Consider the following 24,906-nt stretch of genomic DNA (forward strand, 5'->3'; position numbering starts at 1 on the left):
TCTTTTGGTTTAGTTTGCCTGTAAAAGAGAAAGGCAATGTAAGTCATCTCAGGATGAAGCCATTGCCTGACTTCAGAAACTTCACAACAATGAACTGAGTTAATTCACAGCAATGAATTGAGTTAATGACAAAGTGGTTAATTGCATTTGGCAATGTTGTTTGCTTAGACTCCTCTAGGGAACTTAACTTGTCTCTGTATTGTTGAAACCCTTTTTTCTTTATAATTAGAACACTGGAGAAAGAGCTAATGAAATTTCATTTACAATTCTACAGGCTTTGCTTCTGGGACCTGATCTACTTTTACCTCTGTAAAAACAGAGAATTTTTTTTCTTGTTTTATTCCCTGAAAAGATAATACTGAAAGAAACATTTCTTTAAAAAAAAAAAAAAAAAGATTAATTACTCTAGTATAGTAACAGTAGTGTTAATCACTTTAAGGGACATTGCATTCCAAATGGTTAAAACTTTTAATTTGCCTCTTTTAAAGATGTCTCAGACTCCAGCCCAAGGAGAAAGAGACATCCAAAACCATTCATCCATTTGGAATAAACCCTTTTTATATCTGCTGGAGTGCCCTCCCACCAAACACTATCAGCAATTTACTGTTTTTCCTGAATCCATCTCTTCTGTTTCCTGTTTCCATAATGCCACATGTGCATCAAAGATACCCCAAACAGAAACTGATGTGGTAGAAAGCCAGACAGGTCTTTAGCTGGTGTAAATCAGAATTTCACCTCTAGCAAGGAGCACTGATTTTTGGTCTCTAAGAAACAGCCATTGGTTTTGCTAGAGCAGAGCTCACTTACACCATCCTCTCTCCTGTATAAAAATGGGAAGTTCTGGCTAAATTATGGATTCAGTGGATCACAGCTTCACAAATAGATCAGGGCAGAAGTTTGTGCCTGGATTCATCTCCCCAACCCCAATATGTGAACTGTTGATTCTAGCATTTTTATGGAAGAATGCATTTTAAGAACTCATCTATTTTAACATTTTAATTTCTTTCTATTAATTATTTTCAGAAGTCTGTGTGAAATGGTATTTAATAATTAATTAATTCACTTTTTCTGACAAAAATTAGTACTGATTTAAATGTCTGTCTTGATATGGGCTGCTGAGCTCTTGACATGCTGCCACAATTTATGGTTCTGTCAAGATCACCTCCTATCATGGGTGCACTTGGTCTCCTTAAGGAGGCTCCAAGGAAACAGCTAAATTAGTCATTAGACATGTGTCATTGGTGCAGTACTTGATTCTTCACTCTAGAAACACAAAACAAAATTTTAACATTGTTGGAATGTGCTGCTTCTTTAATTTAGCTTATAACATTAAAGGTCAGTGTTGAGTTTAATTTTTTATTGACATTACAAGGGGTTTATTAATATACACGTGTATATATAGTATATAATGTATATTAGAGAGAAAGGAAAGGAGAAAGGGAAAAGGAAAAGAAAGGAACGGAGAGGGAAAGGGAAAAGAAAGGCAAGGAAAGGGAAAAGGAAAAGAAAAAAGAGAAAAGAAAAAAGAAAAGAGGAAAGGAAAGGAGAGGAAAGGAAAGGAAAGGAAAGGAAAGAAGCTAGATTTCTTGAATTGTTGAATTTATATTAAAAGTGATCTGGAGAATTCTAGATGATGGCTCCTAGAGGTCACATGGTTCAGAAATAAGATAAGTTACAATAAATAATAAATACAATAAATAATTATAAATAAATTCGTGCACCTTACAGCTTTTACTAGGACCCCATGGCACCTGAGTTAGCACTCCAGAGCCACAGCTTGATGCCACAATTCTGTAATTATCACCCTTGGAGCCAGAAACAACCAACACACTCTGATGAGGTGAGGAAAGCGTTATCTAAAGGATGCAAAGAGACAAACCCTTCTCCAGTCTCTGGCACACAATGCTCACCCTCTACCAGCAGGGAGTGAGTGAAGCAGCTCCATCAGAGGCAGCCTGGGCACAGCTGACATTTGGGCAGTCAGACCTCCAGCCTGATGGGCAAGGATTCACAGTTAGCTGAGAAATTAAATATCAGTCAGTTTATACATACAGCCAGCACAATGAGCCCTTCAGCTCCCCGTGGAAGAAAGGAGAGATGGAGAAAACAAAGAATGTCAAGGAATTTTTTGATTTTAAGACATGACATGAAATTTTGACCTTTGACAAAACCATCAAATAGGAGGTGTTTTCCTCTTGTTTCCTTTTATTACTTTCTTACTTTTATCTTTTTTTTTTTCTTTTTCTTATTCTGAATTCTACTTCCTCGTATCACTTTCTCTTCCCATCAGTTGTTTATATGTTTTGTGGGGGTTTCTTTTCTTTCTACCGTCATGAGGGATTTCATTTCTCACTTGTCTCTCTAAGGGAATTAAACTCAAACTGCTCTAAACCTAAATAACCCTTACAGCTCTGAGAATTTTCTCCCACTAAAGCATTTTCAGTATGCTTTTTTCTCTATCTCAACATTGCCAGTGAAGTTACTAATGAAGTAATGTGCAGATGCCATCATGCTGATGCCAAATTGATTTTTGCCTTTTTTCTTTCACATATTCTCTGTATTCTTTACACATATATTTGCAGCTCTGCAGCCTATTATTGTATTCTAGCTAGTTTTTCCAGTACTTTTCCCTGCCCTGATAGGCAGAAAGACAAAACACATTCCAAGGCCCCTATCCTATCTTAGTTCTCCCTAGGAACCAAGGTTGAGACCAGCTCTTCGAGACGTATTTTTATAAACAAAGCTTAGTTCCCATCTGAGGGGGGAAGACTTAGAAAAGGGTTGAACCCAGGGGGGGAAATTACCTCACCTCTTATGTGTCTAATTGGTGATTTTTGTCAAATATACTGATTTGCTAAACTTTTCAAACTGTATTCACCCTGGGGGAGGGTGGGCATTTTGTGGACACTTTCCATGTCTGCCCCTGGAGGCCTCCAATAAAGACCAGCCTTTATATTACCTCCTATACTAATATCATCTCAAAAGTGTGTTGTTTTAATTCCAGGTTCCTTAAGGCATCAGTGCTAACTTAGAGGTGAAACTACACTGGATTGCTAAAGAGAAGTGAGACGTGCTGGAGTGGAAGGCTCAGCTGTGATTTCCACAGGAGAGAACAAGGGCGTGGGTAGGGCCCCTTGCATGGTCAGTATCCAGGGTGTGTCGTGGTGATGTCTTTGCAGGTGATTTATTACAAACAACTTTTATTAGGCCCTAAACATTATACCATACTCCGTGGAGGATGAGAAAACATGTGACTGACCTTCCTAAACTGATGGGAGGTGAATGTTGTCCCCATCTCACATCTAGGAAGTTGCTCGCTAACTGAAGGAGCAGGGATACCAGTGGTGAACACAGTTTTGTCATGGAAACACCAGATTTGATGTCTTTTGATCTGCTATCCTATGTGGTTTCTGTATGCCTCCTGACAGAAATATTTTCCCCAGTGTTCTCCTGATGGCCTTTTTCATCTCAGTGTTTCTCAATGTGTAGATCATTGGGTTTAGCATGGGAGTGACCACAGTATAAACAATGGAGGCCACCTTGTCCCTAGGGTGTTTCTTATCAGGCTGAGCATAGGTGAAGATGGAGGGGATGAATATTAAGCTCACAACAGTTATCTGTGTCCCACAGGTAGACAGGGCTTTTCGCTTCCCTTCTGTGATGCACATCCTTATCTTAAGCAAGATGACAATGTAAGAAATAATCAAGATTACAAACAGGGTGATGAGGATCCCTCCACTGTTAAACACCATCTGTAGTTCAGCCCTGCGAGTGTCAGTGCAGGCTAGTTTGATGACTTGAGGGACATCACAGTAGAAATTGTCCAGTACGTTTGGGCCACAGAATGGTAGCTGAAGAAGAAAACCAGTTTGTATAACAGAATGAAGAAATCCAGCAAACCACGCAGCTGCCACCAGTCCTATGCACACGTTCCAGTTCATGATAGCCAGGTAGCGCAGCGGCTCGTAGATGGCCACGTACCGATCAATCGTCATCCCTACGAGTAAAAAAGACATTGCACCTGCAATGAAATGGAAGAAGAACATCTGGAGGAAGCACTCACTGAATGAGATCGTTGTACGCTGGGTGAGGAGGCCTGACAGCAGTTTGGGAGTGTTGACCGAGGAATCGCTGATGTCAAGGAAAGCGAGGTTGGCCAGGAGAAAGTACATGGGTGTGTGGAGCTGCTGATCCACAGCCACCATGGCAATGATGGTGAAGTTCATTAGCCAGGTAATTACATAGATGAGAAAGAAGATCACATAGAGACAATACTGCAGCTTGTGATTCCGTGTCAGGCCCAACAGGACAAATTCTGTCACCGTAGTGGTGATGTTCTTTAATTCCATTCTTTATCCCTGCACCAACAAGAGCAATAAAGATGACTATAAATGTGTGTTGGACTATAGAATTATTAAAACAAAGAATCATAGAATGTTGGGAGGGATTTCTGGAAGTCATCAAGTCCCACAAACTCTGGACTGTTCAAGTGTATGACCAGTCTTATAGGAAAAACAAACAAACAAACTCCCTTACATTTAGAGAGAACTTAGGATGTTCCAGTTAGTGTTTGTTGCCTTTCATCTTACTGTTGTACTGCTCCAGGAAGCGTCTGGCTCCATCTCCTCTGTACCCTCATCTCATCAGCTAGTTATATACAGAAATAAGGTCTCCCCTTAGCCTTCTCTTCTATAAGGGTGAACATATCCAGTTCTCTCAGCCTCTCCTTGAGATCCAGTGATCCAGCCCAGTGATTAATTTGGAGGTCCTCCAAGGAATTCAGTCGACTGTATCACTGTCTTTCTTGTCCTGGAGCGCTGTGGTCTTGCCACAGTCCTGCACTGATAGAGGGGTGGGATCATTTCCCTGCACGAGCTGGCCAGACCTTTGCTAGCAGAGCCAAAGCTGTCTGTGACCTTCTTTGACAGAGGAACACATTCCCATCTCCTGTTCAGCTGTTTGCCTACCAGGGTCATTATCTACACAGCTGCTTCCTGGACAGGCCACTAGCCTCTGCTGATTGCACAGGCTTGTCCTTTCTCAGATGCCAGATGGCATATTTACTCATGTCAGACTTACCAAACTGTCCCTACAAATACCAGCCCTGCCATCCAGTGTACTGCCTACTTTCCCCATTTTGCTGTCCTCCACAACTCCTATCACTACATGCCGTTGCATGAAGTCCCTCTCTATTTCTCTTTTAGGCCTCTTTCTGGTATTGGAAGGCTGCTGGAAGGTTTCCCCAGAGCTTTCTCACCTCTCCATACACTAAATAACCTCAGCTCTCTCAGCCTATTCTCACAGGGGAGGTGCTCCAGCCTCCTGACCATACCTGTGGCCCTCCTTGGATCAGGAGGCCCATGGTCCATTTGTGCAGGTCCATGTGTTTCTTATGCTTGGGGCCCCAGAGCTGAGCACCATTCTCCAGGTGGGGTCTCAGGAGAGGGGAGTTTATGGGTGGAATTATCTCCCTTGACTTGCTGGCCGTGCTGCTTTTGATGCAGCCCAGGATAGGATTGGCTTTCTGGGCTGTGAGAGGATATCGACAGGATAAATCCAGTTTCTCATCTACCAAACACCCTCAAATCCTTCTCTGCAGGGCTACTCTCAATCCATTCATTGCCCAGCCTTGGGATTGCCCTCACCCATGTGCAAGACCCTGTACTAGGCCCAGTGGAACTTCCTGAGGTTTGCCCCAGCCCACTTCTCTCCTGTTAAGGTCCCCCTGTATGGCATCCCTTCCCTCTAGAACATCAGCCACACCCCTCAGCTTGTAAAGCAGCACCTCTGCCTGGAATGCACCTCACCTAAAGCAAGGGCTTGCAAGTTAGGCTGAGCTGACTTAATCCATGCAGCTGAAGGGGTTCTGTGTCTGAATATAGACAGAAGAGTCACCCACACAGGACCTGCTTTCCTTAATCCTCCACTCCCATCATTTGGACTGGCTGGACATGTAAGTCCACATTGGGCCAGGTGATCTGTGCACTAAAAAGTAAGTCAGGACAAGGGAGGTGGCTGTCTCAGCTCCCATCAGAGTCAAGAAGTCTGGAGAGGGAATGTGCTCCCCCTAAAAGGTGACACCACTGTGGTCAGGCTACTCCTCCTTGGGCTCCATGGACAGCTCAACCCCAATTTCTTTCCAAGTTCTGACCTTCCCTTACATTAGATTATTACAAAGATCTCTGCATCACAGTCCTTTTTCAAACTTCTTTTCAGTCAGATAACTGGCATGAGTTAAAATCACAGACACGGTGTTTCGAGTTTTAGAAAAATAATGTTGTAATATCCAGTGAATTTGGAGACACTGTGAGGAAGTTCTAAGAGAAGATGGCATCTGCTCACCTGCACCCACAGCCCAAGATGACTGAGCCATTTCCCTGATGAGAAGTTGCTGCCTCTATTTGGCTGCTGAAACAAAAATCTAATTTCTTACAAGAAAAAGCCATATGCAGAATAAACCACAACTGTTTTATTTTCCCCTATAAACTGTTAAACTATTCCCAAAATGGAATTTCCAACAACTGTAGAAACCAGAACTTGCTGCACATTTCCATTGCCTCTGGTGAATACTCTGCAGGGATTCTGTAATTTTTTTCCCCATCACAGTTAGCTCCTTAGTGTCAGTGAATAATTCCATTTTAAATCCTTATACACCTAATCCTATTTTCTGCCTGAAAATTGCAGACTTTTTCCACAGGTCCAAAAAGGAAAGCTGCTTTCGGTATGAAATCATGTTTTCTAGCAATCCTGTTAATACTATAATAATAATAGTAATTATTAATTATAATGATTACTATTAATAATAATCCTGTTTGTTCTCATTTCCCATAAAAAATAGTATTTTCACAGAAGCTTGGGGGAGAGAAAAAGCAATTTGCTTTCAACTCTAATCCAACCTTTCTTTTTTGCCTCAGTAATCTCCCTAACATAAAAGTAAGATCGAGCTCCAGCGAAAAACTGAAATACAGAAATGCTGTGAGACAGCTGGGACTCGTGCAGCACAGCCTGCATTCTCTCAGACCTCTCCCAACACATGGGGAGTATCTCTCAAGATGACTCTCTTAAGTAAGATATATCACAAGAGATAAGCAAGCGTTTTCAGGTCATCTTCTCTTTCACAGTATAATCACTGGTCACTGGCAGCGTGTGGAATTCCTCGTCCTTCCAGAATGTTTGGCAGAAAGAGCAAATACCTTCAGCAAACTCCTGTTTCTGTGATCCAACTTCACAAAAGCTACGAGATGCCATTCTCAAGTTACAAGATAATACAGCACAGCTCTACTCAGAGGAGCAGGGGATGCAAAGCTACCTCCAACAGAAGACTCCAACAACCTTCCCTTGTAGGATTCCTGATGCCTTTGTTAAGGGAAATGATGGGATTCAAGAAAGCAAAATCTCAAATCACCTTGCACTTCTGGTCATTCAAAAAAGAATAACAATAATATAATTAGCAAAACTCGATTTTGTCACCATGGGGCTAATTAAAAAGTTCTTGTAGTGCTTCATGTCATGTGGATCAGGACCACGTGCAGATGCAGGAACCTTGTGATAATTGGAACAGAACTAAGATGGGAATTTTCATGGCAGTGTAGTCACTTCTCCCATTCACAAGACGAGAAAATGCAAATTATAACTCTCCCAACCACAGACTTGCTGCCCTGGAGCTTGTGTTCAACTGTGCTTTGAAATAAAAGTTCAGTCATTGCTACAGGATTGTCGTATCAGTAAAGCTTTCAGGGCAGTGATTATTCCAAAACACTTCTCTGATCCCTTACAAAGCGAATTTTTTTAGTTATACAGGAAAAAGTTGGTCTACACATACACAAAGGAGCACAAATGCCCACCAACAGGTAGAGAAGCCACAGTTACCTAACCAGAGAAATGGACGCTGACCCACCTCTTCCAAGGGCTCTCCCAGGAGATCCACCAGCCTTGACAGTGACTGTAATCGGTACAATCCACTGCCAAGGGATGTCAGGAGCAGCTGTCACCTCCTGCAGACCCAGCCCAGGACCCTCCTGTAAAGATTCTGTGAGCCCAGCCTAAACACCTGATGGCTCAGGGTCTCTGCCCAGGCTGAGGGATGGGGCTGCTGCTTTCCCCTTGGCAGGTTCAACCAGCAGCACAGCCAGGAACCTGTCCCAGACAGACAGAAACACAGATGCTTGCCCAGAATTTCAGCTTCAGATTTACAATTTTTTAAGCTGTGAGAAGGGAGAGGGTAGTCACAACATGCCCTAAAATCTTGGAAAATTGTCCCAGTCAAGTCTGAACCATGGTTCAGTGGAAATTAAGGGGTACTAGGAAGGGAAATACCAACTTTAATTAGGAAAACAATGTCTTAACAATTTGTGAAAGAATGTGTAAAGCAGACTAACAATACAAATGGTGCAGAACTACAACAGGTACAAAAAACTCAGAATTAAGCCTTGCTGTCTTTAATACTGTGTTGCAACTTTGCAATCAGCCCAGAGCTAACCCCAAAGCGAGGCACCAGTGCAGATCACTCAGCTCTGCCAGAACGAGACCAAAACTCCAGGATCAACCTGGTCACAGATGTCACATGCCCTGGTGCCTGGAGAGATGTGGCTATCACAGCCATACACTGGACTTGCCTGTACAAACTGATACTTACAGAGGTGCCTCAGTGTGTTCCTGCCTATTGCCTCTGATGGGGGACGAGTGACTGCAGCCTTTGCTGACACACACAACCCCTTCAATGCCCAGAGGGGTCATTGCCACTCTGAGTACAGCCCAAAAGGAGGCCCATTTGGGCCCCAGGGGAGTGAAGGGTGCAGCCTCTGTCCAGAGTCCCAGCAGCAGGGCACTGTCAGGGGACATGGAAGGAGCATGTCTGCTCTTTTGGGAACATCTGGTCAAAGGAGCCATAAAAGGCATACAGTGATGGGGAGGCTGTGATGAGAAAAAACCTGATCAGGCACCCAAAGGGGTAAGGATGTGTGAGGCTGAGAACATTTATTTTTACAGTAGGGAAGTAATGGGAGACAGTCATAAAACCTGACCAATTAGCATTAACAAGGCAAATAACCAGAAACAAATGGCATCACTCACACCAGTTGATGAGCTTTTAAGAACCCATAGGCAGCCAGGATTTTGCAGCTGATAAGGATGCAAACCTGAGTGTCCAGGATGTTGGATGAAGACAGTGGGATGTCAGCCGTTGAGGGACTGTGCAGGGACAGGGAGCAGCCAAGAGGAGGTTAGACAGAAAAGGGTTATAAGAGGCTGGTTGGGTGTAAACCTGGGCCAGGCACTGCTGGTCTGGCTGAGCTCTACACTGACCACCACAGTCCTGGCTTATTTAATCTTTCTGTAACTCTCCCTGTGCAACCTCACAGGGTCCCATCTGCATGCTGCAAGGACCAAGTGCCAGCTAGCGGGTAGCCAGCATGTGCAGATTTGGGGCCAGCTACTGAAGTCAGAGAGGGGCACAGGGACAGCAGAGACCCAGCCTGTGGTAGCAGCTCCTGACACCAGTGGGAACTCACCCTACAGCCACTGAGGCAGGAATACCCTGTGTCCACAAGAGCAATTGCTGGGGGGAAAGCACAAGCAAGGGGAGTGAGAGGCTCCATGCCAGCAGCTGGAGCAGGACAGCCACTCACAGCATGTGCGCCCGATTCTGGGGGAGGCAACTGTGTGTACATCCCACAAACCAGGTGTGCATGTGGGTATCCACCAGCAAAAACTCAGACCAGCTGGCAAGTAGGAGACTCCAGGTCTGGGCAGGATTATCAGGAGGGCAAGGGATCCACGTTGGTACCTGCAAGTGTGGTGTGCTTTTTGGGATAAGCATCTGGGTGCTGCATCTTTGGTGTTTCAAGCTGGACCAGCTGGCAAGTAGGGGACCTGTGGGATGGGTCAGGAGTGGTCCATGTTGGAGTGCTGGGTGGACAGAGGGGTCACACCAGTGCTCAAAGGATTCCTGAGTGCATGTGCTTGCGAACCCTGAGGGTGTCACGTGTGTCTGCCAGCCCCATCATGCTTGGTGCTTGTGTGTTACCTGTGTCCTAGGTGGGGTGCTGCTGACAGCAGCATCTTGGCTGGGGCTGTCTAACAGCTGTGTCAGTGTCATCTGTGTGTCACTTGTCCATGTGTCTATGTGTCACAGCAGCTCAGCATCAGGGCTGGCTGACCCTGCAAACAGGAAAGGAACAGCTGTGTCCTCAGCTTGGACAGAAACCCTGGGTATGGGGCCCCCAGGCTGGGGTGTCAGTGGCCACCCAGGAGGGTCCTGGACCACAGCTGCTGAAGGCAGCAGCTGCTCTTCACATGGCTTAACACAATCATCAGAGACACCTGCCCCGAGGCAGAGGGGCACAGCAGTTGGCTCAGGTGTGCCTGCAGAAACACTCTGCTAGCCCTGAGCACCAGAACGCCAGCACTGGGGTAACACAACACCTGTACTCAGGATCACAAAGTCTTGCAGCCTGAGGATCAGGGCTTCCTTAAGGCCATCAAAACCAGACACATCCAATCTAGATTTCAGCCTGCTATCACCCAAACACACATCTTTTGTGGCTCTACTACAGAGAAAGGGGCACAGGGTGTGTGTGAATTTATCATGATGGAAAGGCTTAACTGCACTCAGAAGACAGTGCTTCCAGATCCCATATACAGATTCAGATGACAAGCTCATTTAAACCTGTGATGTATTTAAGCCAAACACCATGCAGAAGCAACTTTTCAGAAGTCCCCAGTGAGTTACACATCCAGGCAGGGAGTCCAAGGCTTGGGAACTCTGCTTTGTGGCAGTCCTCTGTGGGATACAACACCCCTTTTAGAAGAGCTGAAGGTGACAGTTCTTCTCCAGCTATACTTGTTTCCATTTCCAGTCACAACCCACAGCTATTGCAATCATCAAGGTACATACAGGCACAGAAATGACCTAACTGGGCTGGCTAACCAGGCTGGCTGACAGAAGGATGCTGCAGACCACAACATCTGGGGAAGCTCTGAAGCCTGAGGCTCCAAAAACCCAGCTGAAGTAACTAAAGCAGCAGTGCTGATTGTCCCCACTGTACTGGCCCACAAGGAACTGGCTCTGTATGTCAGAGTAGGTCAGCCCACTCTCACAGACAGGAAAGTGAAGCACATGGGAAGAGGAAGGAAGGTGCACCTAACAGACAGCGAAGACACAGTCCAAGCAACCCACATGTATCTCAAACCATATTGCTTTTGTGACTATTCCCAAAGTCCCCTTTCACCTGGCTGTGCTTACACTAACTGCAAGGACTATCTCCAGTTCCATCTACAGTCCCATTCTAATTTTCCTGCCTGGAAAGCCACCAGATTGCCATTCTGTCTCCAGGATGTACTGAGTAAAGAGGCAGAAGAGTGGGGCATCTAGACTTCACCAAGACTGATTCTTCAGCTACTCTAACAACATGTCATAAACCAGAAATATGTGGACTGCTGTTGTTCTGGATGGTTTCTTATTTCAAGAGCAGGTCTTTATCTGCCTGAAGTAACTTTTAACAGCATTTTCGAGCCCCAACTTACATCACACTATGAATATTTCTCCAGAAGTACTGCTATAATAAACTTCACTGCTCTGTGGACTTCACACCCTGCAACCCACTTTAGGATGTGGAAGTGGGTCAAGGGAAGCATATGGATACGTTTCCTGCCACTACGAGATGATGAAATTGCCATCTTCTCTACAAGGGAAGAGGTACTGCTTCCCAAGGCAGACCAGGCAGCTTGGATATTCTCAGTGCCCAGTCAGGAGGAACACCCTGAACACAAGTACCACCCCATGGGATTAATGAAAGAAAACCACCCCAATCTGAGGTAAACACAATGATGGCAATGGCTGAAATGCTCCTTTAGACTAAAGCAGTGACTGGCACTGCCTCACACAGTGCTGTACCACCCAGTTTTCCTCAGCACAAGCTTAGATGTAATGGGCACTCAGCCAAGGCAAAGCAGTCCAGGGGCCACGGCCTGATTGTCACCCTTTTCCCTACAGGCTGGCAAAGCAGTGCTCTCGTTCATCCCTGCCGCAGCATAAGGGATATGGAACCCTGGCAGGGGGTAATTCTTTGGACTAGACTCAGCTGAAGGTACTGACACATCAACTTGGTACCAGCCACACGAAAAGAGAGGGCAGAGTCTCCAAGCACTCAGTATTCAGCACCCTTGGCACTCCCCTAAAGATGGACCTTCTCCCACAACCACTGAGACCGAGAAAGAGACTTATGCTCCTCTGCTTTGCCTATGTCATCATGGGGAAAAACAGGAAGGGTGACTTCCAGTACCATGGAAGAATTACAGCAGCATTACAACCTGTTTCTTGATGCCAGCTGTCTCTCAGGGGAGAAGACATTACACCCCCAGCTGCTTTGCCAGCAGTTCACACACACACCATGCAAAAGGGAAGACAGGCAATTCCACAGTCACAATCCTTTGAGGGGCTTGTGCCCTTCCCCAAATGCAGGTAATGTTGAGATTCAGATGGCAGTAAGAAGGATGATTCCTAAACTGGGATGCACACAGGGAGATACATGGGGAAAAGATCGCTCACCCTTTCTGGATGGGGATGGGGAAGTGTGAAGGGGCAGGGCTTCCCTCTTTCATGGGAAGGCACATCCCATGAGCTCACAAAAACAGGGCCCAGCCCAGGCCAACTGGGAAGGCCTTAACCCACAATGTCCTTCAGAGCTCCAGCCAGGTCGGGGAAGATGAAGTGGTAGCCACTCTCCAGGGTGCGTTTTGGCAGCACCCTCTGTCCCTCCAGCAGCATGACCGCCCGCTCTGCCCCAAAGACAGCCCGCACTGCCCAGGCAGGCACTGGCACCAGGGCCGGGCGCCCCAGGGCTGCAGCGAGCTCCTGAGCAAAGGTGCCATTGGAGGTGGCAGGGGAGGATGGGGCAACACCATTGAGGATGCCTCGCACGGACTCTTTCTCCAGGGCATGACACACAATCCCAGACAGGTCCCAAATGTGGATCCATGGGAAGGGCTGGAGTCCAGAGCCCAAGGGGCCTCCAAGTCCCAGACGGAAAGGCAAGAGCATCTGAGAGATTGCACCACCATCCTGACCCAGCACTACACCTGTGGGGAGAAGAGAGTGAGACAAGGTGCCCCTGCCCAAAGGGCAAAAGCCCCTTCCACACCCAGACCTATAAGCAGGAGAATCCTTAGAGGGCTGGACTGGAACAGGACACCAACAAAGAGAGACAGAAGAGCTGATGCCCTTTACCCACCTCTTCCCACTCTCGCCCCAGCAGTAAAGCAGAGTCACCCCTAACAAGCATGATGCCCCATCTCACCTGATCTCACCACAACTCCACGAGCTGGGCTCCCAGGGATGAGAGCTGCAGCCTCCCACGAGCTCACCAGGCGTGAGAAGAAGTCAAAATCCCCTCCTGGACTGTCTTCAGTATACTCAGCTGTGGGGCTGGGGCGGTAATAACCTGCAGGGTAACAGCAAAAAGGGAGTCAAGGGTCGAATGATGCCACCAAGCCCCCCCTTCCCCATCAGACCATCTTCTCTGCCTCCAGGAGCCCAGAACTCCTGTGAGGAAAGGCTGAGAGAACTGGGATTGCTCAGCCTGGAAAAGAGACCTAATTGCAACCTTCCAGTATCTGAAGGGAGCTTACAAGGAATCTGCAGAGAGACTATTTACAAGGGCCTGGAGTTCCAGGACAAGGAGGAATTGCTTCAAATTGAAAGTAAGTTTAGACTGGCTATTAGGAAGAAAATCTACCCTGTGAGGGTGGTGAGGCTCTGGCACAGGTTGTCCAGAGAAGCTGTGGCTGTCCCATCCCTGGAAGTGTCCCAGGCCAGGTTGGACAGGGCTTGGAGCAACCTGGGACAGTGGAAGGTGTCCCTGCCCATGGCAGGGGTGAAACTGGATGGTCTTAAAGGCTCCTTCCAACCCAAACCATTCTGGGATTCTATGAGCTTGAGCACTCCACCAGGGACATCCTCATATGAACAGCACAGGGTCTCTGATGGCAATGCTGACAAGTTTTTGAACTACCAGTGCACTCTATGGGTTCAGTAGGATGCACTAACACTCAGGCAGCCCCAAAACCCAAACAGGCCTGCAAGCATCACACTGAAGTGGCTGGAAGGTGCCTGCTTTAATACTGGGCATCACAGAGCATAAACCACGGCAGCTTTGAAGACTGCAGCAAGCAGAAATGCAAAGTTGGAGACAATGGAGAGAGCTTCAGCTGAGGCCTTACTCAGACAAATTGGTTCTACAGAATGCCTTAAGGCTTTCACTGGGAAACACAAAAAAACTTCTGTCCTAATGACACCAAGACAAAGCATACAGACCCAAATTCCTCTCCAGCAGTACTAAAAAGCTTATCATGGCTTGCCTAAACACAGTGACATTGATGGCAATGAAGCTGACATTTCAAGGCAAGACATGTGCTCCCATGGAACTGTGTTTCTGTCTGCAGGTAAAACCTCTCCAGGTCAGCATGAGGGATGTCTTGGCCAGGCCCAACCAATACCTACGCCAGTGACCAGGACCCAAGCACGGGGTGCCTGTTCAGCAGCAGCAATGGCTTTGGCCAAGGTCTTCGTGGTCTCCACCCGGCTGCTGATGACTTCCCTGGAGAAGGCATCACCCCATCTGGAAAAGGGAGAACCATGGATTATGCACCTCACAAGGACACCCCAGGAAACACTACCACCAAGGGGGATCCCGGCAACACCCACTCACAGGCACAGCAGAGCTCACAAGAACTTCCCCCACCCCAGAGCAAAGGGAGGACGTGTCATTTACAACATAAATGCAGGGGAGCTTTGGAAGATGGTGGCTCTTCACTTCCCTTAAAAGATTGTGGGGGTTGGACTGCCTTAGGACAAAGTCAGCAAAGGAGCTAGACACCAAAGCTGGTGTTCCTCCTAGAAGTCAAACTTTGGTTCTGATTTTGCATTATCAAATACAGGCACCCAATGTCCTTTTGAAAATGTGGGACTAATTTTTCTGGCCTCCAGCTGTAGATCCAGAAGGGAACCTTTCTTCCAAAGGTCTCTCAGAACCTACCAGGCCCACAGAAATGTTCTGGGTACTTGAGGATGCAAATGTCAACAGTCAGTTAACTCAAGAGCTTCCTGATGACGTTGTTTCCTCCCTTTCCACCTCCTCTGACAACACAGGACAGTGTTGCCTTCACCTTGTCCCAGCAGCACTATGGAAGATCAAGTTACCTGCGGAAAGGGTTGAGGACATTTTCACCAGCCAAGTTGACCACAGCATCGCACGGGGGCAGTCCGGAGCGGGACAACTCTTCCTAGGCAGGAGTAACAGAGACATCACACATCAAGCCTCCCCTCTACTCAAGCCTTCCCTACAAAAAAGCAGGGCAGGCTCCTAGGAACTCCAGCCAGCTTCTTCCTGACATTTCTGGGGCACAAGCACGAATGGAGAAGGTTTTGCTCCTTGGAGCTACAGCAGCACCCATTCCAATGACTGTGACCCATGGAGCACCCAGCAGCCCAAAAATACATCCACAGGAGCCAGACTTCCCTTGGCAGAGTCCTTCTACGCCATGGAAAGCCAGGGTGCGCAGGCTTGTTTCTCAGCCCTGTCGCGTTCCCCTTCTTGTGACCGCTCCCATCTCATACCCAGCTGATCCGATCCGTGCCCCCTTGTCGGGACACGTAGGTCACTTGGTGCCCTCGGCTCCGCAGCAGCTGGGTCAGGGCTCGGCCCACGAAGCCTGTCCCACCACCTGGTGAGAGACAGACAGGCAGTCACCGCTGTGTCCCTGGGCCACCGCTCCCCGGCCGCAGAGGCGAACCGTGGCTGGGAGCGCAGCGCCGGCAGCGCCGCCGGGCCCTGGCCCACGCACCACGTCCAGCTTCCCATACCCGGGAGAAGAGGGGGCCTGGCCCCAACCCAGCGGGCAGCACCCGCAATCGCACCTACCCCTTCCCGAAACTCCGCTGCCCTCGGGGCCCCGCTGCCCTCAGGGCCCCGCTGCCCCCAGGGCCCCGCACTCACCCACCACCACCCGCATTGCGGAGCTGCGCATGCGCCGAGCAGCGCCCGCCGCGCATGCGCCCCCCAGCGGGGGGAGGCGCTTTACGGGCCAGCGCGGCCCGGAGCGGTGCTCGGCAGGGCCCGGGGAACGGGGCTGGGGAACGGGGAACGGCCCGGAGCGGTGCTCGGCAGGGCCCGGGGAACGGGGCTGGGGAACGGGGAACGGCCCGGAGCGGTGCTCGGCAGGGCCCGGGGAACGGGGCTGGGGAACGGGGAACGGCCCGGAGCGGTGCTCGGCAGGGCCCGGGGAACGGGGCTGGGGAACGGGGAACGGCCCGGAGCGGTGCTCGGCAGGGCCCGGGGAACGGGGCTGGGGAACGGGGAACGGCCCGGAGCGGTGCTCGGCAGGGCCCGGGGAACGGGGCTGGGGAACGGGGAACGGCCCGGAGCGGTGCTCGGCAGGGCCCGGGGAGCGGGGCTGGGGAACGGGGAACGGCCCGGAGCGGTGCTCGGCAGGGCCCGGGGAACGGGGCTGGGGAACGGGGAACGGCCCGGAGCGGTGCTCGGCAGGGCCCGGGGAACGGGGCTGGAGAACGGGGAACGGCCCGGAGCGGTGCTCGGCAGGGCCCGGGGTGCGGGGCTGGGGAACGGGGAACGGCCCGGAGCGGTGCTCGGCAGGGCCCGGGGAACGGGGCTGGGGAACGGGGAACGGCCCGGAGCGGTGCTCGGCAGGGCCCGGGGAACGGGGCTGGGGAACGGGGAACGGCCCGGAGCGGTGCTCGGCAGGGCCCGGGGAACGGGGCTGGGGAACGGGGAACGGCCCGGAGCGGTGCTCGGCAGGGCCCGGGGAACGGGGCTGGGGAACGGGGAACGGCCCGGAGCGGTGCTCGGCAGGGCCCGGGGAACGGGGCTGGGGAACGGGGAACGGCCCGGAGCGGTGCTCGGCAGGGCCCGGGGAACGGGGCTGGGGAACGGGGAACGGCCCGGAGCGGTGCTCGGCAGGGCCCGGGGAACGGGGCTGGGGAACGGGGAACGGCCCGGAGCGGTGCTCGGCAGGGCCCGGGGAGCGGGGCTGGGGAACGGGGAACGGCCCGGAGCGGTGCTCGGCAGGGCCCGGGGAACGGGGCTGGGGAACGGGGAACGGCCCGGAGCGGTGCTCGGCAGGGCCCGGGGAACGGGGCTGGAGAACGGGGAACGGCCCGGAGCGGTGCTCGGCAGGGCCCGGGGTGCGGGGCTGGGGAACGGGGAACGGCCCGGAGCGGTGCTCGGCAGGGCCCGGGGAACGGGGCTGGGGAACGGGGAACGGCCCGGAGCGGTGCTCGGCAGGGCCCGGGGAACGGGGCTGGGGAACGAGGAACGGCCCGGAGCGGGGCTGAGGGCACGGGGAGCGGCCCGGAGCGGGGCTGGGGAACGGGGAACGGCCCGGAGCGGGGCTGGGGAACGGGGAACGGCCCGGGGCCGAGGGGGGTGTCACGATCCGGTAATGCAAGCGGGGGTCGTGATGGTTCGTTTATCGATCTCAGAGTGTAAAAGGACACAAGGGATTTCAGTTTTAATCAGAACAGCGCACCTTATATTAAGTGCCCACAACACGATAATGCGATAGAGGAGAGAAAGAGAGATACAGAAAACAAAGTAAAAGGGTAGAGAGGAAGAAAGGATGGGGGGGTAATAGCTACCAACGGATGAGACGAAGTCCTCGTGGTCTTCTGCCGATAGATTAGTCTTCTTTCTGTGGGGAGATCTCGTCTCAGTTATTTCAGAAAGTCCCTTTATAGTCCTTTTCAGAAGCGAGGGGCAACTGGCCAAGAGGTTGGGAAATCTACAGCCGTTGTTATGGGGTCCATTGCTTTGGGAAACAGGTACAGGACAGACGTATAGGACAGGTGTACAGGAGAGGTGTACAGGACAGGTCGTTCCTTTCCGCGCAGTCCTTCCCGCCTGGGCAGCAAGAACGGCGCAGTCCATTGGGACCTGCACTAATTTCCTCAGGAATGCGTACCAGTTCCCAGTGGGCACACCCGTAGGCAACACTTGGCAGACATCCCACCTCAGCCAGGCCAGGACTCCTGTGTTCTGTCTCTGTCCTTGGCGATGATCGTGAGGCAGATGAGGGATCTTCAGACCGTCTCTTACAGGGGGACAGGGGGAACAGACCGGGGCCGAGGGGACACTTGGGGAATGGACCAGGGCCGGGGGGAGACTCGGGGAATGGACCGGGGCCGAGGGGGGACACAGGGAATGGACCGGGGCCCAGAGGGATACACTGCAGTTGTGAGGAGGAAGTGAGAAATGGCATGCTGGGTTTTGTCTTTCTAGGAAGTTCTGTCCAGTGAAACACCGTGACACAGAGGGATGTGGTGGGGAAATAAAAGTTTGAGACATATCCAAAGGTCCCTTACAACTCGCGTTTTTTGATAATTTACACTGTAGGACCTGCTAGGCTGCCCTCTGGTACAGCCATCTGCCCTTTATGGAGGAGTTAAAAGGAGAATATGCATACAGCACCTTTAGCTAACGTCACCATCATGACCTACCCAGCAGACAGAGGTGGAGCAGACCACACTGTGTTTGGAGAGCAGCTCCAGCTCACCCACCCACCTGACAGCACGTGCCACACAGAAACCAGCTGCTCATCTCCACCTTCATCCTGTGAAGCACAGAGATGCATCTTCCTGTACAAATAACTCTTTGAGTCTCTCAGATTTCCAAGCTGGCTCCTCCTAGAAACCGCATTTCTTCCTTGCTTAACATGCAGGACATAGCACTTCTATAGAGCTGGTGCTGTGAGGGATAGGGACAGCTGTGGCTTGCTCAGCCACCTGTGTGTAGAGATCCTGTGTGTAGATGCCTACAGGCTGTTGTCACCCTCTGCTCTTTATAGGGCACAGGTAAAAGGAGCTGACAACACAGGCAACTCTGCATGAAGCAAAGGCTGCTCCAGCTGTCTGCAGGTGGGAAGTTGTGTCCCCAATGTGTGTTATGACATCTCAGAAGAGACACTTCAAGTCCACTGGCAGAATTACATCCTTGAAAGAATTTCTTTTCCCATGACCCCAAGGAGACATGCAAGCAGGTGTCAGAGAGAAGGGAGATTCAGGGTCAATTAAACAGTCCCTGCCTAATTCCCAACTGCACAATCCTTCATTTTCTTCTAGCAATATTAAAAGCACTTCATAGAATAGCAGAATCATAGAACCTCAGACTGTTTTGGGTTGAAAGGGGCCATAAGGCTCATCTCGTTCCACCCCCTGCCATGGGCAGGGACACCTTCCACTACACCAGGCTGCTCCATCCAACCCAGCCTTGGACACTTCCAGGATGGGGCAGCCACAGCTGCTCTGGGCATTCACTTCTGCTCTTTTAACGAAATGATAAATTGGCCGGACAATCTCCCTGGGGTTGCTGTCTCCCGGCTGCTGCCCCGCTCAGCGCAGCTCCAGGCACGGCCACTGGGCCCCAGGACGTTCCCGGTGCCTCCCTCTGGGCCCCGGGCCATTCCCCGTGTCCCCCCTCAGCCCCGGGCCATTCCCGGCCACGGGATGCTTGATTCCATACTTGATACAAAAGCTTTAAGTTGGTATTTTTGAAAGGTGCTTTTTAAACCAGAATTTCAAACCACTGCAAGCAGCTGTAAAGTTGAACTTAAACATTATCTTCATGTTGTCAAATTGTGTTGTGACAAGCTTACCTGTCACAGACAAATAGCTCCCACCCTGTTACAAACACTCGTGTGAACACAAACTCATGGAATCAGAATCCTGCTTTTTTTTTTTCCTTTTTTTTTTTTGTGTCACAGAGCATTTCAGGCAGAAGATTTCAATTGTCCCTTAATGCTTAATGGTTGTAATGTTAATTTCAGTGGTTCTTCTGAAAGAGAAGTGATTAAAAGCAAAACTGAGAAAAAAATAATTAAAAATATTAGGAGTCACAGGCAAATAAATCTTCCATTTCACTTGTTTGACTTAATTTAGCAGTGGATATATAGAGTGAGAATGCTTCCACCTGAACTGGTTGTGTTCCAATGCATAGAAATAAGGTACTGCCAGAATCTTGAGTTTAGTATCCTATTTTAGATGTTCAGTACACTTAGATACTCTTCAAATTGCCCAACCCAATAATACTAATTATGGCTTTAAAATGCTGGTATCTTTTGAATGGCTATAAGAGGCCTCTAAATTACAGCTCAGATGGATTGTAAATGTCTAAACATGGTTAAATGAAACCTCACCTTCATCTGCTCTAGATTCTCCTAGATGTTTTTATACTTCCTGCTTTTATTGACCATTTAGAAACACAAAAGACTCCTGAAAGCAGGTCCTGATGTGCTTTATTTTACATTCTAAGCATCTGTTCATCCCAAATTGGGGTATTCATTCTCAGCTTCAGTAAAGGTGCTAAAAAAACCCTTTCCTTTTTAACTGTTTTTTCAGAGACCCTATTACCTCCTTGTTTCGAAGGGTGTAAATGAAAGGGTTTAGCATGGGAATAACAATTGTATAGAAGATTGAGATGGTTTTGTTTTTGTTGGGTGAAGATGTAGCTCCAGGCCGAGCATATGTGAAGAAAGCTGTCCCAAAGAACAAGCAGATTGTCATCATGTGAGAAGAGCAGGTGGAGAAGGCTTTGTGCCTGCTTTCAGCTGAAGGCATTTGGATGATCGTGATGATTATGTAACCATAGGAGATAAAAACCACCAAGGCAGTGCCCACAATTATGAATCCACACACTGCCAGCATTACGAGCTCATTGACAAGTGTGTTGGAACAGGAGGCATGGATCACTGCAGCAATATCACAGAAGAAGTGGTTTATTTCTCCAGGCCCACAAAAGGACAAACTGAATGTGAAGCCTGTCTGGATGGTGCAGTTGATGCAGCCTGACAGATAAGAGCCCATCACCATGAGAACACAAAGTCTTTTGCTCATAATGACTTGATAGAGCAGTGGATTGCAGATGGCAGTGAAGCGATCATAAGCCATCGCAGCAAGAAAGAAGGCTTCTGTTGTACCAAAGAGAGAGAAGAAGAACATTTGTGAAGCACAGCTGTTGTAGGAAATGTTTCTTCTGCCCAGTAAGAATGCCAGTGCTGCCCTGGGAGTGATGACAGAGGAATAGCAGATGTCCAAGGTGGACAAATTCTCTAGGAAAAAGTACATTGGAGTGTGCAGGTTGGAGTCCATTCTAATGACGAGAATGATGCAGACATTTCCCACTACAGTGACAATATACATCGTGGAGAAGAGAACTGAGAGAAGGAGTTGTGATCCTGGGTGAGATTTGAACCCAACCAAAATGAACTCACTTATCCTGGTGTTGTTTTCCATGTTTTCTTTCAGATGATGTTCCAAAAGGAAATTAGGATGTAGTAGATTCCAGACAGTTTGTCCGGAGAAGCAATTATAGAAGAATAAGACAAACGATGAGATATATGAAACACAAGAAATATTAAAAATAGAAAGATGGAAAAGAGTAGAAAATTCATTGATATATCATATCTGTAGGTTTTTGTCAACTGTTACAGGGTAATTTGTAAACTAACTACCCTGTAATGTTATCTTCAGTATAAAGAAACATTCTGCATGCAGCTTAACTAACCTATTTTAATTTAATAAACTTTACACTCAACTAGAAACAGACATTTTGTTCTACCGTTGAAGACCTACTTCAGATTTAACTGGGCAGAAAAAAATCTCGTACTAAGATTGCAACTAACCCACAAAAGACACTCTCCCCTAAAGAAAAGAACAAGTGAATGTTCTTCTTCAGGTGATGCAAAACAATTAAAAATATATATGAGCCAAGAAATGTATTAAAAGAATGTGGATAATTGTTTAAAACCCCAAGTCAATTATTTTAAAAACCCACACTTTTTAATGTGACAAACAGAGCTTTTTCTTTTATAAAAGTACTTGAAACAAAACCTTCAAATGTTGAGATATCTGAAATAAGTTTTCTCTACTCAAATGCTAATTCACATAGTATGGAAAAAATTGACTAATTTATAGAATGTTTCAGGTAATTCCTTTTCAATTTTATTTAGTAATTTTATTTTCATGAGCTAGTTGTCCTCTCATCTAGGCTTGAATATATTCTGTGGGTTGATGCCTACGCTAGAACTCATAGTTTGGATGCCTTTAAATTCCGTGGACAGAAATAAACACTCCAGCTTTAGGATATTTATTGTAGAAGGTATGAATCATGTGTTAAGATTTTCTGGTTCTCTCCATTGATCTAAAGGAAAGTCCAGCTATTCTTTATGTAAAAAGATGGACATAGATGTGTAAAGCTGAGTGATAGAAATCCCCATCCAGTTACTGGTATTTTCTTTGGTTTGCTGTCATTTCCATGAGATCATTTCTCTTAACCAGCATGTACCTAATCTTTTCAAAGCACTGAATTAATTTTTAACATATTACTCCAGCTATCCCTCCATGGTTTGAAATGTAGCCTCAGCTCTAGGTATCCTAGGAGCTCTATTTAATCCTTTGTTCTTATTTACCCATGAGTCTTGGAAAAGAGAAATAAATTTGGAGAAAGAATTTATCTTTGCATAACCTTGCTGATCAAATATTTTGGCTACTTTCCCTGGGGATTTTTGTGTGCAGAGAGCTCAGGTTTAGGCAGTCAGGGTCAAGTATCCAGTCAAAGCCTATTCAAACCTGTTGTCTACAGCTTTCACAATTCCTAAAGCTTCCCATATTGCCAAAAGAGAGAAATAGATGCATCCACAGTGTGATTCTTCTAGTCTCACCACACCTGTTCAAAACAGGGGGAAAACAGTCCCTTAGAAGTATCTGTCTTTGTGGACAAAAGTATCTCTTTTTTCTTATTCTTTTCTGGCTAGCTTTATTCCTTTCCTAACAGTGATGTAAAAGAAAATGTCAAAATTGTGTGTCACTATGGTCAGCCATTTAAGATGTGTGGTCTTGGCTTACCTAATTGACCTTATTTTTAAATTCTTGTTTTTATTCTGGTTTTATGTGTAAGCATCAATGATTTAAATGTAACAGATGTAAACTTATGAAATAATTTCATACTAATCAAATATATTCTCCACTGAAGGATATCCTACATCCTATCAAAAATTGTTTAGTTGAAATTACAATTACTACTGCTTTAAGTAAATGGCTTTGTAAAGAGGTTAACAAAAACCACAGCTAAGAATAAAGATACTGGAGATGCTTTTTTAGCCAGTGAGGAGGGAAGATTTTTGATTCACCTGAGAGGTCTCTGGGACTGTCTCTTGGTTGATTAAACAGAAACTCTAGAATGTAGACACATTAAATACTGGCTTCCTGTTAAGGTACTTAATTTCCAGAAGAACTAACTATATTCATAAGCCCTGATTATTACATGCTATGTAATGAAAAAAAGAGAAAACAACCATTTTTAGCCCAGTTCTATCACTAAATTTATCAAAGCAGAGCTCAGACTTCACACACCACAATACACATACCTTGTAATACAGTGATTAAAGCCAGGTGTGGTTTTTGGAATTCAGGTTTCTTGAACACATTGCCAAAAAATACTGAACGTTTTTTCTACTCAACTGATTTTTCAGTAGTCTCTTGTAATCAATACATCCCTGGCCTTTCATCTTACTGGTTCTAAAGGCATTCTCCTCAGCATGTTGTTTATATATACTTCAATAGGTGTACATAAAAACACTAGGGAATCAGTTTCCAGAGTCCTGGACCTTCACAGCCGACATCTGAACCTCAAATGAGACATTTTTCCCTTGTGCCATTTTTCTTTGCTTGCAAAAGAAGAAAAACACAAGGTATAAAAGGAATACAATAATAAGGAATAAAACACAAACAATAAAGTGTAATGCTGTTTCTGTGTGTCTTTTGCCCCTACTTTTTTCACTGTTTCTTATGCAGAACCCTTCCTGCCCCTTGTAGATTTCTTTCTGCTAAGCAAAACACTGTGGACCTAATCAAAACCTCATTAGCCATTAGAATCTGCTTCCTTCCAAATTATCAAAACAGACACCGTTACCTTCTCCCCAGCCAATATGCTTCTCTTCTCTAAACAAAAGCAAGTTTTCACTAAGTGAAAAATGACTGGCAAGGAAAGTGTACTCACCGTCTAAAACATAAAAGTATGATTCAGATGAGGGTCCAGCCTCCAAGGAAACAGTGCTCTGGAATCCAGCAACCACTCCAGGAGGGGAAAAAGCATCTGCTAGCTCCTGTGTGGGTATCTCAGACACCCTAGGATACGGATATTTTTCAACAAGCAAACCTGCATTCTTCTCAGCACAGGAGCATCACTTCTAGTTACAGCAGACTATATTAAATTTTCTTTGTTTTGGCATGTGGTTTTAAATAACTCTGCGTTAAATAAATGTTTCTGTTCTTGATATGATGGCTTCCCAAATTTTGTGACTGACAATAGATCAATATCTTCTAAAACCAGACTATCTTACATTTGCATACATTCTTATCAGCTCCCAGAGGTGGAGAGTAAGATTAAGAGAGATGGAAAGTTTCTCAAAAGCTAAGATTGAACTTGTAGTCTTACCTACTTTACTTGTGGGAGATGACTTATTTACAGTACTTTAAAAGCACCCAACCTTGAATTTGCAAAAGTGTTTATTAGGAAAACTTCCAGAAATAAACTTGGATGCAAGAGAGAACTTGCATTCTCAAAAAGTTTGTGTTTGTGTAAGACTTCTCTGTGTTCTTCCCTAAGAACACTTAGGAACTCCTGTTGAATAGGTTATGAATTATTTGTTTCAGGTTTTCTAGCACCATTATTATTAGTGTACATAAACCCAGTAAAAATTGGATGATAATCCTCTTCACAGTGTATTTGGAGGATTTTCCTGACATTATTTCAAAACGATCACTGCTTTAAATCCAGTCAATGTGTGTAGCCAAATCACTGTATTAAAGGAACTTCACACCCTGCAAAATTTCTGTGAAAA

The 24,906-nt window shown here is 47.3% G+C and overlaps 3 protein-coding genes across 5 annotated transcripts; all 3 read right to left on the minus strand.

The window, feature by feature from the left end:
- Nucleotides 1-1,779: 1,779 nt before the first annotated feature.
- LOC125331615 (olfactory receptor 4D2-like) lies at nucleotides 1,780-13,383 on the minus strand. Of its 2 annotated transcripts, XR_007206147.1 has the most exons (3): nucleotides 13,296-13,383; nucleotides 3,260-4,358; nucleotides 1,780-1,993 (listed from the first exon to the last, which is right to left on the minus strand). XR_007206147.1 is itself a non-coding variant. In XM_048315844.1 (2 exons), the coding sequence occupies exon 2, from the start codon at nucleotides 4,347-4,349 to the stop codon at nucleotides 3,360-3,362; it is 990 nt and encodes a 329-aa protein (XP_048171801.1). In that variant the 5' UTR covers nucleotides 4,350-4,358; nucleotides 13,296-13,383; the 3' UTR covers nucleotides 1,780-3,359. The 2 variants fall into 2 exon arrangements, 1 of the variants encoding a protein (XP_048171801.1); XM_048315844.1 differs by having other exon boundaries at nucleotides 1,780-4,358.
- On the minus strand, nucleotides 8,952-16,050 carry SDR39U1 (short chain dehydrogenase/reductase family 39U member 1). Of its 2 annotated transcripts, none has more exons than XM_048315855.1 (6): nucleotides 15,993-16,050; nucleotides 15,614-15,720; nucleotides 15,197-15,275; nucleotides 14,494-14,615; nucleotides 13,296-13,439; nucleotides 8,952-13,077 (listed from the first exon to the last, which is right to left on the minus strand). In XM_048315855.1, exons 1-6 carry the CDS (start codon nucleotides 16,046-16,048, stop codon nucleotides 12,662-12,664), a joined length of 924 nt encoding a protein of 307 aa, XP_048171812.1. In that variant the 5' UTR covers nucleotides 16,049-16,050; the 3' UTR covers nucleotides 8,952-12,661. The 2 variants fall into 2 exon arrangements, with proteins under 2 accessions (XP_048171812.1, XP_048171821.1); XM_048315864.1 differs by having other exon boundaries at nucleotides 15,197-15,279.
- A 4,318-nt stretch (nucleotides 16,051-20,368) lies between these two features.
- On the minus strand, nucleotides 20,369-21,436 carry LOC125331636 (olfactory receptor 12-like). The gene has a single exon (XM_048315878.1). It carries the CDS (start codon nucleotides 21,296-21,298, stop codon nucleotides 20,369-20,371), a length of 930 nt encoding a protein of 309 aa, XP_048171835.1. The 5' UTR covers nucleotides 21,299-21,436.
- Between the last annotated feature and the right edge of the window lie 3,470 nt (nucleotides 21,437-24,906).

This window comes from Corvus hawaiiensis, chromosome 1, assembly GCF_020740725.1.
Source record: "Corvus hawaiiensis isolate bCorHaw1 chromosome 1, bCorHaw1.pri.cur, whole genome shotgun sequence".
NCBI lineage: Eukaryota > Metazoa > Chordata > Aves > Passeriformes > Corvidae > Corvus > Corvus hawaiiensis.

Coding starts and splice junctions, on each gene's coding strand:
- LOC125331615 (XM_048315844.1), bottom strand. CDS start 4,349: ATGGAATTAAAGAACATCACCACTACGGTGACAGAATTTGTCCTGTTG.
- SDR39U1 (XM_048315855.1), bottom strand. CDS start 16,048: ATGCGCGGCGGGCGCTGCTCGGCGCATGCGCAGCTCCGCAATGCGGGT. Junction 15,276..15,613: donor GCACGGATCGGATCAGCTGG/GTATGAGATGGG, acceptor CTGCCTAGGAAG/AGTTGTCCCGCTCCGGACTG. Junction 14,616..15,196: donor GTCCTCAACCCTTTCCGCAG/GTAACTTGATCT, acceptor TCCCTTTTCCAG/ATGGGGTGATGCCTTCTCCA.
- LOC125331636 (XM_048315878.1), bottom strand. CDS start 21,298: ATGGAAAACAACACCAGGATAAGTGAGTTCATTTTGGTTGGGTTCAAA.